The sequence below is a fragment of the Microtus ochrogaster genome, chromosome 2 (genome assembly GCF_000317375.1).
Source record: "Microtus ochrogaster isolate Prairie Vole_2 chromosome 2, MicOch1.0, whole genome shotgun sequence".
In the NCBI taxonomy this organism is placed as follows: Eukaryota; Metazoa; Chordata; class Mammalia; order Rodentia; family Cricetidae; genus Microtus; species Microtus ochrogaster.
Window position 1 is genome coordinate 20,472,948 of NC_022010.1, and position 16,770 is coordinate 20,489,717.

The 16,770-nt window shown below is 54.6% G+C and overlaps 2 protein-coding genes across 3 annotated transcripts in view; one reads left to right on the plus strand and one right to left on the minus strand.

Annotated features, from left to right (window-relative positions):
* The window catches only part of Ap1s1 (adaptor related protein complex 1 subunit sigma 1), a 10,336-nt gene extending 7,708 nt beyond the window's left edge, over nucleotides 1-2,628 (plus strand). Inside the window, exons 4-5 of the mRNA XM_005344564.2 lie at nucleotides 383-520; nucleotides 1,880-2,628. Coding sequence (XP_005344621.1) covers nucleotides 383-520; nucleotides 1,880-1,927 — 186 coding nt within the window. The 3' untranslated portion in view covers nucleotides 1,928-2,628. The remainder of the gene's footprint in view (nucleotides 1-382; nucleotides 521-1,879) is intronic.
* A 1,639-nt stretch (nucleotides 2,629-4,267) lies between these two features.
* Vgf (VGF nerve growth factor inducible) lies at nucleotides 4,268-10,985 on the minus strand. Of its 2 annotated transcripts, XM_026786597.1 has the most exons (5): nucleotides 10,890-10,985; nucleotides 8,937-9,014; nucleotides 7,984-8,071; nucleotides 7,151-7,348; nucleotides 4,268-6,643 (listed from the first exon to the last, which is right to left on the minus strand). In XM_026786597.1, the coding sequence occupies exon 5, from the start codon at nucleotides 6,621-6,623 to the stop codon at nucleotides 4,770-4,772; it is 1,854 nt and encodes a 617-aa protein (XP_026642398.1). In that variant the 5' UTR covers nucleotides 6,624-6,643; nucleotides 7,151-7,348; nucleotides 7,984-8,071; nucleotides 8,937-9,014; nucleotides 10,890-10,985; the 3' UTR covers nucleotides 4,268-4,769. The 2 variants fall into 2 exon arrangements, with proteins under 2 accessions (XP_026642398.1, XP_005344622.1); XM_005344565.3 differs by lacking the exon at nucleotides 10,890-10,985 and having other exon boundaries at nucleotides 8,937-9,026.
* Nucleotides 10,986-16,770: the final 5,785 nt, after the last annotated feature.

Consider the following 16,770-nt stretch of genomic DNA (forward strand, 5'->3'; position numbering starts at 1 on the left):
TCTTCTGGCTTGTAGGCATACACACAGAATATTGTATACATAATAAATAAATATAAAAAAAAAAAAAAAAGACCTCAAGGTCAGCCTGGGGAAAGACCACAGAGTTGAGAGCTGAGGCCTGGGAGGATCTGAGAGCCACTGAGGGACTCACTGCGGGCTGGGGATGTAGCTCAGTTGGTAGAGTACTTGCTTACCTTGCATGCCTGATACCCTCTGCCATGTGGTGCAGTGTGGAGGCAGGAGAGCCAGTCTAAGATAGCTTCAGCTATATACTGAATCCAGGGACAGCCTGGACTACATGAGACTGCAGGGGCGTAAAACAGAAGGAAGAAGGCTCGGGGACATCTTGATGTTCAGCTCTGCCTTCTCCCTCCTCTCCCAGGTGTGCGAGCTGGATATCATCTTCAACTTTGAGAAAGCCTACTTTATCCTGGATGAGTTTCTGATGGGTGGGGACGTCCAGGACACCTCCAAGAAGAGTGTGCTTAAGGCCATCGAGCAGGCCGACCTGCTGCAGGAGGTACGAGCCAGGGACAGTGAGGAGGAGGAGGAGGAGGAATACTGTGGCCGAGGGGACTTCCCCTCCCTCGGACACCTTGCCCGTTGACGAGTGGCTCCCCTCCATCACGCCCTGCTGTCTGACTTGTCCTAAGTCCGGAGCCCCTGGACCAGGAGGTGGGTGGAGTCATCTCCCACTCGCCATCCCAAGCTGTGGCCTCTTCCCAGGACCCATTTCCTTTGACTTAATGATTCTCCCGACAGTAAGGGCTGTTGAAAGAATTGGAGAGTGGTTCATGGTAGATAAGCCTTTTCTTCCTTGATTTCATATCTATTTTCTGTCTCTGCTGATGGACCCGAGAGCCCTGATCCGTACTTGGCCTGCCTGTGTGTGTGTTCCTGTGTGTAACGTGAGGGGGGTGTGGAGGCCAAAGGTTGAAATTGGGTCTCTTCCCACTGAACCTGGAGTTCATTCAGCCTCGCTGGTTGGCCCCTGAACTCCAGGATCTGCCTGTCTCTATCCTTCCTGCCCACTCCCCCATGCCAGGCTTTTATGTGGTTGCTAGGGACCTGAACTCAGGCCTTCCTGCTCACGTGACAGTACATTAATGACAGGGCAGTCTCCACAGCCATGCCTGATCCCCACTTTTAACAACATGTGTACCCACATACATATGTATACACACATGCACGTGTAGACACACATACACACACCCCGCTGTTGCTCAGGCACCGACGGCTGTGGGGACTGTTAGCTCTCCCTGCTATCTGGCACACCCCCACTGCCACGCTGCTGCTGAGCCTTGGTGCAGGGAGATGAGTCACCAGGGCTCTGCAGTGACAAGCAAGCCAACTTGAGCTGGCTCTGAGGAGGGGGAGAAATGGGGGCGATGAGGGAGGTTGGCTCTCTGGGGAGACACGGTGGAATGAAATGAGGTAAGCTCGCTCATGTCACACCCTCACACACAGATGCGTGCGTGCCCCCTGGTCATTAAACTTCTCTTCCCGAGGACTCTGGGACCAGTGTCTTGCTGGCTTCACCACTCTAAGAGGCACAGACCAAGCATCCATGCCACCTGCCTCCTGGGAATCAGGGTTCCTCTGCATCCTGCCCCAGCCATTGGGTTCTGAAGCTGCACACCTGCTCCCCGAGTCCAGAGCTTTAGATTCTGGGTAGTGATGAGCTTGGCATCCACCTCTCCTCACCACTGTGGGTTCTGGGAGTGGTGTCATGAGGCCTGTGAGCCCCCCTCAACTGAGGGCTCATGGTGTTCCAGACTTGGGCTCACTTCAGCTTCTCCCCCCACCCCCACGTGTCTCTGCTTCCCCTGACTCTGATCCCTTCATCTTGCCCTCCCCGTCTGCCCTCCCTGTGTCTCAGGAGGATGAGTCGCCCCGCAGTGTCCTGGAGGAGATGGGCCTGGCGTAGCCCCGTCAGCCAGCAGGGGACCCTGTGGAACTGGGGAGCCGAGACAAGAGGCAGCACTTGGGGGCTGTTTTTCCCACCTCTCCCCCAGGTCCCTTCTCTTGGTGGGAGCCGGCTGTTTTTCCTCGGCCACCTCACCTTCCTTGGAAGGAGCTGTGGCTCCAGCCCTTCATTCAAACATTCCCTCCCTCCCACCCTCTACCTTTCCCAGCGGAGGCTTTAGGAGTAGGAAGGCAGGAAAATGTGACCTGGATGGGGGTGCTAAGTGGCTTTCATTCCCTTCCTCGGAAGAACCAACGTTAACCCCAGCCATCCTCCATCCTCCCTGTCCTTTATTGCTGTAAATATATAAATATGTCAGGTTAAAGGGAAAAGGTTTCCAGGGCTCTTTTCTCCCCTCTGCCCCAAAACCTACCTCCACCCTTCCCCATAGCCAGCCAGAGCAGCTTCTCTGCCTGGGAGGGGATTTCCCTCTCCTGCCCCCACTTCCTGCTGGGCTCCAGTGTCCAGCCAGAGCCAGGGAAGGAACCACCAAGTTAATGTTTTTCTAACCTTGCCTCCTGGAGGGAAGGGACAGTTGGGGGAAGGGCCTGCTTTCTGGGACACTGGCCCTGTCCCCCTCCACTCCAGCCAAGCGGGTAGAGTGGGCCAAGCGGCTGCCTCTGTTTCCTTTCTTCTGGAATAAAAGGACAAGTGTTTCTGGACTTGGCTTGCCTCTGTGTTTGTTGAACCAGATTGGTGTCCACCCTGAGGTCAAGGGAAGCTTCCTGCTAGTGTCTTCCTGGGACCTGGGTCACCATAGTTAAGAAGAAAAGCTAAAAATAGAAGATGCCAGTTGAATGACAGCTGGACAACAGGTTTGGTTGCTGTTTTGCTTTATGTTCTAGGATAATCAAACCCACGGCCTGTGCCTGCTAGGCAGATACTCTGCCTCCTGAGCACTTAGACTTGTGTTTGGAGACACGGAGTGACTTGGATCTCGGGGATGAGTCTGGGATTACAAGCATGTGCCAACCACACCCCGACACAACAGATGCTTTGGAAGTTTCTTTAAATTTTAGAACGGGATCTCACGTAGTCTAGGCTGGCTTCAAACTCAATATGGATGGGAGCATAAACTTGTCATTTCTGATCCTCCTGCCTCTACTCTAGAAATGCTGAGATTACAGCTGTTCAACAGCACATTCTGTTTTACGAACTGCTTCATACGTGCTGGGCAAGCACTAGATCAACAGAGCCACATGTCCAACCACAAGAGTTGATTTTGTATTTTGCAATACTAGGGTCTCTTGCATTTGAGGTCGGTGCTCTATTGCTGAGCCACAACCAAAGCCCCAACAGATAAATTAGTGTGTCCCATGCACCGTGAAGAGGTTATTCTGGGGGATCTAGGGCTTATCTGGAATTGAAGTTTGCATGAATGTCTTGCTCTGTCTGGTGGCCCTGCCCCACACACTGCCTGTGACTACACACATACCCAGGGAAGGACAGGCCGGAAGTCGTAGGTTCTCTCTTCTGAGATGTCTGCATAGAGAATTTCCATTTTCATTTTGTTTGGGGGGGATAATTGAGAAATGATTAAAAACAAGGTGTGTGGGGGTCAGCTCCTCCCCAAGTTTCTGGGAATTCAGGGAGCCATGAAGGGGAGCATGGATGACTTGGGGTGGGGGGAACCTCCCAGATACCCAATGAGAAACATCTCTCAGATGGTATCTTTTTCATTTGAGTTCTAGAAATTGGCTTGTCCCAGACAATTGGCTCTTTTCTTGTTTTTTCTTTTCTTTTGTTTTTTTTTTTTCTGACCCTTTATGAACTCAGTTTATGGAACTAGACCTAGGGGCCAAGTGCACACTAGGCAGGCACTCGTATCAACTGAGCCATATCTCAACCAAACGTCTGGCCCCTGTTGGAGTCCACTCTTACCTAGGTCAAAGACTAGGAATTAGGGTTCAGTTTTGGCACAAGGTGGTAGTGGAAAGCAGAGATTGAGATCCTATTTTGCTTTGGTTTTTATTACATTTATTTATTTGTTTTTTTATCTTGTGGGTGGGTGGGTGTGCCGTGGTGGGCATGTGGTAGTCAGCCCCGGTAGTCAGCCCCCCCCCCTTCCATCATGTGGAAAGAACCCTGGTGTCACACTCTTGTCACGTGTGGCAACATGTGCCTTTACCCACTGAACCATCCCACATAGGTATTTCCAGGTACAACTTCACACCTTTCTCCCCGGCAGCTCTGGCTTTGGTCAGAGAGTCCGGAACAGGTGATGTTGGCGCTTCCCTCACCGCCCCTTGGAGAGGACCACGCAGGCCCACGGGGACTGGTGAATAACGGAAAACAAAGTCCTCTAGTAAAATAGTCCCTTTTATTTCTTAGCAAAACTATTTCCTCCGTGAGGGGTATTTACAACAGAGAAGGGCAGGAAGTGGGGAAGTTCACAACGATTTGGGGAAAGGGAGGCTCCGGGGTGACCCCAAGGCTGGGAGACAGACACTTCACACGATTAATTAGAACAGGTTTTCCCGTTTGGGACCGGCAAAACTAGATGGGGACGAGGCCCCTGGAGGAAGTGGGGGTGTAAGGGGACCCGCACAAAACACCCACCCGCCTGGGATGGCCCCGGGATCACCGGTGAGTTTCGGGAGTTCTGGACTGCAGACCCGGGGGAGTCTGACAGGTCCGGTCCCGACAGAACTCGGGGCGGGGTTACGTGGGGCGGGGCCGGGCGGCAGCCGAGAGGCGGAGCCGGGGCGCATGCAAACACCGAGAAGGAGAAGGAGTGACACGGAGGGGGGCGTGGTGGCGCGCCCAGCTGGGGGCGGGCGCGCGTGGGCGGGGCCGGGGCGGGTCACGGGCGGCGCAGCAGCACGTGCTCGATGTAATTCTCCAGCTCCTCCTGCTCCTGCAGTCGGCGCTCCTCCGCGTCCGCCTCCTCCTGCGCGCGCCTGGCCTGGGCCTCCAGGTCGGGATGGTGGCGCGCAGGTGTCAACGCATGGTGGAAGTGACGGCGGCGGGAGGATGCGGGTGGCTGCAGTGTTCGCGGCCGAATGTAGTTGGGGAAGGGGTGATAGGGCCCCGGGGGAAACACCTCATCCTCCTCCCGATCCCAGGGTGGGAGCACTTCATTCCAGTCTGGCAACTCATCCCGGGCCGGGGAGGGAGGTGGGGGCGGTGGGGAGCGGACATGAGTGGGGGCTGGGGCAGCCCGGGGGGGCGGCACCGGCTCGGGAGGGGCGTTCTTCTTCCGCTTCCGTTTTTCCTCCACCTCTTCGATGATGCTGACCACATCGTCGGCTGGCAGGTGGAGTCTGGTGGACAGTTCAATGAGGCTATCGATCGTCTGCGGATCCATCTCCTCGTCGTCGTCGTCCTCTTCCCCTCCCTCCTCTGCCCCCTCTACATCCTTCCGCCGATGGCCTGGCGCCTCCTCCTGGGAGCGCTTGTCCTCGGCTCCGGCTTCCCCGTCCTCCTCCTCGGCGAACAGGAGCGAGTTCTGCCGCGCCCTCTCCGCCTCCTCTGCCTCTGCCTCCGCCTCCGCCGCCTCCTCATCCTCTTCCTCCAGCTCGTCCTCCCCACCACCGCGTCTCTCCTGCTCCGCCTCCTCCTCCCTCTCGCTCTCCCGCTCTTGCGGCGTCTCCTGCAGCCCGCGACCCCCGAGATCGCGCTGCCGGGCTCCGCCCTGCAGCAGATACTGGAGCAGCAGGTCGGAGGCGAGGTCGGCCAGCCGCTCTTCTTGCGCTGCGGCCTGCCGGGTGGCCTCCGCCTGTCTCCTCCCTGCCTCTACCTGAGCCAGCCCTTGCTGAAGGAGGCGCTCTCCAGCCTCGGAGCCGCCCAAGAGTGAGCCCTCAAGCCGGCGCACCTTGGGGAAGGGGCCACCTAGGCTTTGGTACGCCTTAGCTAAGGGTGTCAAAGTCTCACCTAGATGTGTTTTAGGGGAGGCCACCCCTTCCCCGAACTGATTGGTTTCGGGGAGGGGAGCACTTTCGGGCATTCGAGCCTGGAATTGCGAAGGGACCGGGGGTGACAGAGGAGCGCGCTCCGGGACGCGCGCCTGGAACTCTCCCCAGGAAGCGCGCCATACGCGCTCTGGCCCGGGGCTCTCCAGATTGACTCGGGTCAGCGTGTGCGTGCGAGTTTCCGTCTCTGCTGCGGTCGTCTCTTGCTGGCGCTTAGCATTGCTCGGACTGAAATCTCGAAGTTCTTGAAGCAAGGATGCTAGCGCCTCCAGCTCTTCTGAGCGGTCGTCGGCCTCGGGATCGTTGTCCTGAGTCTGAGGGCGAGGGGGGGCTGCAGCGGGCACTTGGATCTCTGGTGCCGGGAGGCTATGGGTCTGACTGCGCACGGACTCTGTCAAAAGAGCTTCTGCTGCTTCTTCGGGTGTTTCCTGCTGGGAACCTCCTGGGACCGCCGGGGGCGAGGCCGGACGGTCCAGTGCCTGCAGCAGTACCGAGGCCAGCGCCCGGGGATCCACGCCCTGGAAGAGCTCTCCCTGGTCCTGAGGCTCGGAATTCCGAGCTGCTCGGACCTCTGGGACGCTGTCATCCTTTGGCCGGGACACTGCGTCCTCAGCTACCTGCACTTTATGCTCAGAGCCGAGGGGTGGAGGATAAGCATCGGAGCGCCCGGGGGGCGCTGCTTCCAGCCCCTGGATCAGTATAAGGAAGCAGAAGAGGACGGATGCCAGCAGCGTGAGGGTTTTCATGACCAACGGGCTGCCAGAGACTGAAAAATAGAAAAAATAAACAAAAGAAATAGAGAATTTCTGTAAGAATTCCCCGGTTTCTATTTCTGCATTCCCTTCCCCCACCTTTAAGCAGGAAATCCGGGGTTTCCCTCATTTCTCTAACCTTACCCAAGAGAACACATTTAGCAGAGAACAAGAAAGATGTAGCGATCTCTAGAGTCGTGCAAATGAAAAACAACGTCCGCAGTCCTCGTTCTGGGTGCCCAGTGCCTCCTGTCTCCCCCTTCCCTAAGTCATCTCTCAGCCAGCGCCCGCGTACAAGGATAAGCGGGAGGGGGGGGGTATCTGTTCCCTCCCCACAGGACTCCCCGGATGGTGCGTGGGCGACTTCATCAGCGACAGAAAAGCAGAGACTCCCCCATTTACCAAAGACCCTTCTCGGGGGCACCCCGCTGTGTTCTCAATACCCCACTCGGAAAAAAAAAAACCCTCCCTTCACGCCTACGACTAAAGAGGGTTGGAGAAATGGACATCGGAGTATTTACCAGCCGGTGTCACGACGGCGGAAGGTGAAGAGGAGGGTCGGGACAGGGAGAAGATCGGGACCCGTCCGCCTTGACTCCGTCCCGCGGCTGGAGTATCAGCGATGGTCGAGGCTGGCGGTCTAGGAGCTGGGCTCAGCTGGGTCAGCAACAGCTCTCTCGCTCCGGCTTCAGCACGCTGGACAGCGCCCGCGTCGCCGCCTTATAAAGGAGAGCGAGCGGGGTCACGTGGGCTCGCCCCGCCCCATTGACGTCAATGTTCATTCATGGGGAAGCGGGCGGGTGCAGGGTGATGGTGGGTGTCCAGTGATTGGAGGATGAGCGTCGCTCCCGGCCTGCGCCTGCGCAGTGAGGCCCTCGGCTGGAGGGGCGTGCGCTAGCCGAGCTCCGGGAAATGAATGAATGAATGAATGAATGAAATGTCGAGGCGGGCGGGGCAGGGGGCTATGAATGAATGAAGGAGGGACGAGGAGAAAAGGATGAATGAATGAATGGAAGAATGAATGGAAGGGTGGGTACAGAGGAGCCAGAAGGCGGGAGGGTGGGTTACAAAGCAACTTGCGGCGCAGAGCCGGCGTTGCTGAGCAGAATAGGCTAGGAAGAGGGCACCGCCAGCAACTAACTGGGCGTCAGTAAGAGATCAATACTGGATGGGGGGACAGTAAGGGTTTGAAAGCCGGGAAGGGGGTCGAGCTCCCTACTCCGCCGCCACAGCGTGGTCTATAGGGAGCACGCCCAAGGACGGCGTGAACCTGAGAGGAGGGAGTGGATCTGCGGTGCGGAATGCCCGCCCAGGGCCAGGGCAGATGGGTGGATATTGCGGTTTGGGTAATCACCTTGGAAAGGGTCCTAGTCCGAAGAGAAAAGGGAAAGATTGACGACGTGTGTGCCTCTGGGAAGTGTCTGCTCACGATCGGTTCGTGTCTGGAGGGGGTGGGGAAAAAAGGTGTGTCTGTCCTTCTGGCCAGCGGACTCTGCTGTGCGTGTTAGGGGTCCCTGTTGTGCCCCCTTTCAATTCACCTCTCCCACATCCTTCTGTTTATTTTCCTCTCCCCCACAGCCCCCACCCAAGGACATTTGGAGGGCGAGACCAGACCAGGTGGGGAGGGGGTTGAGCAGGTGGAGAGGGTGACTCAACTCCATTTCTCTCTGCTGCTTAAAGGGGAGGTCTGAATGCGACCGGAGGGGGGTGCACTGCCACGTCAGAGATGGACCCTCTCAGCCATCAGACCCTTAGACCGTATCTCCTGCCCAGAGGGGTTGGGGCTGGGGGCTTGAACAGCTAGAGGTTCCGGGAGTGGGGGGCGATGACGCAGAGATTGCGCAGAAAATCTATCAGCCAGCCGGGTCCGGTGAAGGGAGACCAGACGTGGGCGGAGGTGGGATGGGAGGACGGAAATGGGGAGGGGGTAGAGGAGAGGGAAAGGTGGCCCCCGGAGCAGCTACTGCAGGAACGAAAGGGAGGGAGGGAGGCTGGAGGGGGCTGCGGTACAGGCGGACGGAGAGCAGTGCGGGGGCGTGGGCAGGGAAAGGGGGGTGACAATGACACATACCAGAAACACAAGAACTGCGGACACAGGGATGCTTATAGGCACACGAAAAGCCCCCCCAGCACCCCAACAATCTGGAAACCAGGATGGGTGTGTGTGGAGGGTCTCAGAGCCTCTTTCAGAGTTAGCCCTACCATTATCCCACCATTAAACTGACTCTTGTTCTAAGCCCCTAGCTCGTGCACGCGCCTGCGCGCGGGCATGGACACACACACACACACACACACACACACACTCACGTGCTTTCCCTCTATAACCAGCAGTGGCTTCTCCCTTCCATCAGTGACTTGACTTTCCCAGAAGAAAACCCATCAGCTCTGCGGAGAAAAAGGTGGGGTAAGGGAGGAAAGGGAAGAGATGGGGGCAGGGGGAAGGGACGGAAAAAGAACCTGAAGCAGGTTGAAGGAGCGGGCTAAAGGAGAGAAACAAACAAACCAACTTGAGAACCAAGGTGACAGTATACACTCCAAAGAAGGGAGGGAGAAGGGCCTAGAGATACCCACCACCACCACTGCAGCAGCGACGGACACTCCCCCACACCACCATCCAGAGCCTGCGGCCAGAGGCCAGAATCCCCTCCATTCCTTTCCCCTCCCATTTCCCTTCATCCTGAGCAGTGGGCTAAGAAGAGGGTCGCATTACCTTCCTTAAGGAAGATCCGACGTCTGAAGTGGGGGGGGGGTGCTTCAGCGAGAGGAAGGTGGGGGAGAGAGCTCGCCAAAGAGGGGTGACTGAGGGGATTGAGAGTCTGAGTTTGAGATCCCGGGAAAGGAGACAGACCCCGAGAGAAACCAGATACCTGTGGGCTTGTATGCATGCGTGTACATGTGTGAGCGTTTCTCTGGGCAGAGAGTAAAGAGACCCAAGGCAAAGAAGAAAAAGAGAAATAGGAAGAAGCAAGTGAAGGAATCGGGTTGAGACTGGATGGATGCGGTTCCAGTTTAAATGAGTTGGGGGGGGGGGGCTTCTCTTACCACCTGTGTGGCTGTTGCTGCCCAGGGTAAATTCTAGTCTCTTGGAACTCTCGGCAGACACCTGTGCTATTTGGGGTCTTTGAATGCTCCCAGATCTGGTGTCTGGCTTAGTGTGTGTGCCTTTCTGGGGATCCATGCTTATGGATCTTAACGGACTCTGTACCGTTCTTGTCCCTCTCCTTTCTTCACCTTGCAAATCTCAGGACAATAAAGTCTATAATTGAAGCCGTTTATCTGCAGCTCCTCTCCCCCAAGTCCTTATCCCAGGCTGTTAGGGGCATTCCCTATTTCTCTGTCATCCTCAACTCCCCTTATTTGGAAACCCAAGTAACTGCGCATAAACTCATATCTCAAGACCCTTGGTCGTCATAGGGTGGAGATGGGCAAGAAGGGCCCAGATAGCAGACAGGTTTGGTCAAGCCCCTCTGCCTTCCTGCTCTTGAGATTCTGAGTCTCTCTACTTGGTCCCTAGCTCAGCTCATTCACATAGCACATATCCCTCCCCTCCCAGGGATGACAGATGCTCCCACGACTTCCCCCTTTGTAGTTACATTGTTTTGTTGCTTCTGAGGCAGGGTCTCAAGTAGCACAGGCTGGCCACCAACTCACTAAATCACTAACTGAAGATGACCTTGAATGTCTGATCCTGCCTCCCCCTCCTAAGTGCTACGATTACAGATGCAATCCTCAGTGCTCAGTTTATGCGGTGTTGGGGATTGAACTCCGGGCTCCATGTATGCTGAGTAAGGACTCTACGGACGGAGCTCCACTCCCCCCCCCACCCAGTCCTATCAACCACCTCTTAAGACTCTGCCGCCTCCACATAGGAAAAGATCTAGACAAGGGGCAGGTCCCTAGGTTGTGGGAGAGGAGGGAAGTGGCCAGATGGATAATGACATGGAAAGGCAACTGGAAAAGGCGTAGCTAAGATGAGGACCTGGAGGGGACACCTGGTATCTGCTCTGACTTGTGCATATGGACCTGTGCACCTTGGTCCTGATATCTGAATCTCATGCATTCCAGGGGTAGAAGGAGAAGGTGAGGTTCAGCAGAGCCATGATCACAGCGTTGAAGGTTTGGAAAACCAGGGAGGAGGGCTGGGGGAAGGGCATTAGGAAGTGTGGGCGAGGAAGAGCAGGGGCTTCTCTCCCCACCCCCAGCCCTGCAGCTCATCCAACCCCCCTCTTCCTGTTTCCCCTCCCCCAACCGGTGACTCACCTCTGCAGCCATTCATTTCGTCAGCCATGAGAAGGGATGAAAATAGGATGGAAAGAGAGGGGCGCTTGATAAGGAGAGAGGGGTCTCCACTTTGAACTAAAAAGAGAGAAAGTGTTAAAGACCCTTGAGATTGGTCCGATTTAGAATCCATTCATGTCTTACCCCCCAAGCCAACCCAAAGCTGGGAAGTCTGGGAAGGAACTTGGAGAGAGGGTCAGGGAGGGGGGCCAACAAGGTTCCGAATGATACATTGTACATTGTGGGGAGGGGGATTCCCACTCTGATTTTTAATCCCAAGTCCCATTCTATTAGACCCCTGCCCACCCACTTCTGAGTGGGGGAAGGGAGACCCAGCAAGCCGGGGGAGGCCATTGCCGCATAGATGAGTCACCAAGCACCGAGGAAAAGAGACAGAGATGGGAGAGACACAGAGAAACTGTTACTTGAGAGACCTAGGAAGGGTAACACACCACATACGTTTGTACGTGTGCGCGCACACACACATCCACACATACAATGAAGGTGGTATTCACCACTAACATGGGAAATTGGGTGCTTCCATAATCTTGCTCCAACCCCCTCCAAAATCCACCTGTCACAGGACCCGATCCCCCTCTTACCGAGTTACTCTCCGACTCTCAGACACACCCACTTAACAAACACAATGTCACACTTAGCACAGTCACCCAGACTTAATGCTGAGGATTTGCCCGGAGTGATATCAATTCTCATTGACAGCCCTTATTCCTTTTTCCTCTCAGGGTGGTGGGAGAGAGGATTAAAAAAAGAAAGAAAGAAAGAAAGAAAAAAGAAAGAAGGAAAAAAAGGAAAGAAAAGAAAAATAAAGAAAAAAGAAAAAAAAGCCTCATGGAATGTGACTTCAAAAAATCAAGACGCCGTTTCGGGGACTCACAGCCGGCACTATGTACACGCGACAATACACATAAGTCGCCTGCCTCGCCATCCACACATAGCCAGTGACACTAAGCATCCTCATAAAAAGAAAAGACACTTGGAGTACCTGTTTCAGAGGATACATCAGATTTGTTGCCCCGAATACATCCCACCCAGACACCCCTTGGCTCGCACACGTATGTACAGAAACGCAGACACACAAAGACACCCATGGGCGCACTCACACGGACGAGAACCACCTTGCGCTGCCTCGCCCGCGTCCGCACTTGTCCTGGCGCCCCCGTGTGGTAGGATTGAGGATCGCAGTCTCCGCTGCTCTTGGAGCAGAAGGGGGTGGGGGGCGGTGCCCAGGTTCTTTTCACCTCCTCCTCTCTGTCACGCGCTGCCCACCCAGAAATGAGGAAAGGCAGAGAACGTCTGAAAAGCACAGTCTAAAGAGGTGGGAGCCAGATGCCGGGATTGGGGTTGAGAGAGAGACTGGTCTTGGATGACAGAGTGAACTCAGGAGACGAACCCAAGAATTTAGGAAGCAATTCATTCCTATGTCCAGGGGAAACTGAGGCCCTGGGCTAGCCAGGGAACAAGCTGGGTTCTTTCTTCTGCTTGGTGGAGGTGGGGGAGTGCAATGGACAGCATCTCTCCCTGTCCTTTGCTCCAGGAAGTCATTAGCCCAATTGCTACCGGGCTTGGAGAGCCTTTTGAATACAGGCTGATGGGGGGAGGGAGTCATCTTTCCCCATGGTCAAAAATGAAACATACACACACAGAGGAAAGACCAAAGATCTTTTAGTGCCACATGGCCATAGTGGAAATGACCAGAAAGGTGGCATGGCCAGGCTGAGACGGGGCAGAGTCTGCAATGGCTGTACTGGGAAGGATTAGACAGCGATGACTGTCCCCTTTTCATGCATTGAAACCTCCTGGAGCCCTTCACAGCCCACACCTTGGATTCCATCTCCAGCAAACGCTGTCCTGAAGGTAACATTTCCCTAGCAACTGTTCCCTTGTCCAACGAGTTCAAGCAGATAGCATCGCCCAGAGAGAGATTCCGCGCATGCTCGGGGCTTGGGCCGCTTAGGTTATAGACTCTGAAGAGGCTTCTGGCAACTGAGAGAGACTTAGAAGCCACTTGATCTTCCTGGGTTTGTTCTCTCCCTCTAGTTAGCGTGGAGATCCAACAAAGGAGACCACACCCTATAAACACAAGTCATTTTTTCATATTTAAGCAAAACGAATCCAGGGTTAGGTTGGGGTGCAGCTCAATCGGTAGAGCCTTTGCCAAAAATTCACAAACCGAACCCCTGACTTCCATCCCCAGCACTGAGTCTCACCTGGCATGTCTGTAATCCCTACACTTGGGAGTAGAAGCAGGAAGATCAGGAAGTCAAAGCCATTCCCAGCTACATCTCAAATTCAGGCCCAGCTACGGGATACATGAGATGTTGTCTAAGGGGGGTGGGGGGAGTCCACACGTTGTTTAGAGGAATGGTGAGAGACGGATCCAGAAATATCATGGGATAGCCCTCTACTGCCCTCGGGCTTCCAGCCCAGTCAGAACCGCTTGCTGGATGGAGCCTTGAACAGCGAAACCGTCGTTGAATAATTTTTTAGGAACCGCCCCCCCAATCCATCTTGGGCGGAAAGGTTCAGAAAATGCCTCACCAGAGATAAACACGGGAACCCAAATGGGGAGCATTAGAAATATGTTTCCATTACAAAGTCTCATACACATTGGGCAGTGGGCAAAGCTAGAGGGATAGGTCACAGAGAGAGCTAAATCTTAGAGAGACGCTCAGAGTGGAGGAGAAAAACGGGCAAGGAGAAAGGCAGTGCCTTCCGGATAAACAGAAGCTGAGGTCAGGGTCCTGGGGCCAGCTCTGAGGCTTTAGGGAGGGAGCAAGGATAAATACAGATACAGGACTCTCTTACTAGGGGTTGAGTGCTGCTCGCACTTTTGCTCGCTTCCACCAGGGGGTGTAAGAGAGAAGCCAGGAAGGACGTTCTTCGCTTCGGGACGGGGAAGAACTCTGAAGGAGCCTGTCCATAGCTGTGCACAGAGTAGGTAGTCATCTCGCAAGAGAATCCCCTAAATCAGGAGCTGATGTGGGCAAGAGCATTTGGGGGTGTTTTTAGCAAGATAAGAAAAGTTAGGGGCTTAGGAATCAGAACCTAGGGGCTGAAGAGATGGTTCGATGGTTAAGAGTACTGGATGCTCTTCCAAAGCTCCTGGGTTTGGTTCCTAATGCCCAGGTGGAGTCGCATAACCACCTGTAACTCCAGTCCCAAAGAATGCAGCGTCCTCTTCTGCCCCCCTCCGGTACTGCACACACGTTGCATACAGACATACATGCAGAGAAAACAACCATGCACATAAAATAAAAATTTTAATTTTTAAAAAAAAGATTTGTTTATTTATTAAGTATACAGCATTCTGCCTCCATGTATGCCTACACACCAGAAGAGGGCACCAGATCTCATTACAGATGGTTGTGAGCCACCATGTGGTTGCTGGGAATTGAACTCAGGACCTCTGGAAGAGCAGCCAGTGCTCTTTACCACTAAGCCATTTCTCCAGCCCCATTTTTTTTTGATTTTTTAGAAAAGAAAACAAGCTATCTTTTTTTCATTATACATACCCAATCCAAGTTCCTACTCCCTCTCCACAATTTTTTTTAAATTATTTTATGTACATTGGCATGATGGTGACAGATCTCCTGGAGCTGGAGTCCCAGTTGTGAACTGCCATGTGGGTGCTGAGGTTTGAACCTGCGTCATCTGGAAGAGCAGCCCAGCTCTTAACCACTGAGCCATCTCTCCAGCCCTCCACAATGTTTTAAGAAATTAAAAGCAAACCTTTAAAGGAGGAGAGGGGCTGGAGAGAAGGCTCAGCAGTTAAGAGCACTCTTTGCCCTTGCAGAGGGCCTGCTTTGCTTTCAGTTTCTGGCACCCACATGGTGGTTCACAGTCGTCTGTAACTGTGATTTCAAAGGACCCAGTATCTTCTTCTGATCCTTCTGGCACCAGTATATGTAGACAAAACACTCATATACATGAAACAAAATAACTCTAAAGAAGAAATAATTAGAGGTTAGGGCCCACAAGATGCCTAGTGGTCAAAGCTCTTGTTACTCAGCCTGACAACCTGAATTTGATTCCTTAGATCACCATAGCAGAAGGAAAGAACTCCCTGAACTCCCCCAAACCTCCCTCTGACCGTTACACTCCTACAGTGACGCTCTCACACATACAAAAAATAATTAAATATGAAAGCAAAACGTTGATATTGTTTGTTTGTTTTAAATAGCCTATTTCTGAGGGGCGGAGCTTGGGGCTGGCAGGGGTGGGGCTGCCTTAGGATCTGCAGGAGGGGAGGGGTCTAAAGAGCTTCTTGCTTCTTTCTGGAGAAGAGGCCCAGAGGCCTTAGGCGTCCAGCCCTCCAGCAGGCACTGCGCAGTGTGACCCTTGGCCAGCTCAACCCTCCTAGGCTGATCTGACAAGTCAGCCAGCTGTGAGCACGGCCAGGATGCCAAGTAGAGCTGGTGCAGCCTAGGCAAGCGACTGGTCGCTGCAGGTGCCACAGCTGCTGGCTCTACACTTGCGCCCAGGAGCTGCTGTGGAAGACAACACTGGCCTTCTCCACCGGGCAGAAGGTGGAGGGACACAGGCACAGCCTGTGCTGTGGGCCTGCAGCTCCAGGCCTCTGGCCTTGAATAGCCACTGTTGATCACACCAACAGTCCTAACTAGTGGCGGTCGCGCTGCCGAGAGAGCGACAGCAGCAGGAGGGCCGTGTCTTAGCTTGCCCTGGTATGAAGATGGTGGGCAGAGATGTTGACCATTGGCTCGGCTAGGCCGGGATCCTCCACTCAGTGAATGGGGCTAAAAGGATGTCCAAGGGGACCATAATGGGCGTGCACCTCAGCCCACAGGGCTGGTCTTCCTCAACATCATCGTTCCCACAGCATCTCACATGGGCCGATCCTCCAGAGGTTTGGTTTAAGGGATGAAGGTAAAGTAAGCTGGGTGAAAGTCTGGATCCCCCAAGGTACCAGGGATGGACTAGAGTCAGAAGGGTCCCACTACCTGGATCCCTACAGAAAGATGGATGAGTTTGGAGTAAGCTGAGGATAAGGGTGTTTGGATCCCTGGGTCTCCAAAGGGGGACGAAACGAGGGAGATGGATCAGAAGATAGAATGAAAGAGGTTCAAATCAGAAAATTTTAGATTCTTAAAGAATTGGCAGGGTCGTCTGGCCGTGGAGATGGGATGTTGGGCCGTCTGAGCATCCTCTGTCTTCACCAGCTTGGGGGTTAAGAAGTATTTCCTCAGTTGGGGTTGGGGGGAAGATGGTTGCCTGGAAAAGCCACGCCAACTTGGTCCTCGGAGACTGTCCCTTGATTGGCTATAAGCAGAAACAGTGCAGGAGCCTAGGCTGCTCCTGGTGCAGCGCCTTCAGGGTCTCCAGGAGCGCCCGCAGGGTCGGGATCCAGGCTGGGAGTGGCTCCCGCTGCAGACGCCAGCTTCATCCTCGGCCGCTAGGGGGCTCTCTCCCAAGCTCCGCCCCAGCCATCACTGGGGGTTCCCTGGCCCACAAGCCGCACGCAGACCACACCACTCAGGTGACAGGCCAGATTCGAGGAGGCCAGTATAGCTGGGACTACAGAGCTGAAGGAGAGTGGTTCGCTAGGACCCCTACCTCTTCGGCTTTGAGAGCATCCAGGCCCAGACCATTCGCCACGTCCTGTAACTCTGGCTCTAGCCCCAAGACTTTACCCACACCCCAGCTTGCTACCGTATTTCTTCGTCTATTAAACCATTGTGGAGCCGGGCGGTGGTGGCGCACGCCTTTAATCCCAGCACTCGAGAGGCGGAGGCAGGCGGATCTCTGTGAGTTCGAGGCCAGCCTGGTCTACAAGAGCTAGTTCCAGGACAGGAACCAAAAGCTACGGAGAAACCCTGTCTCGAAA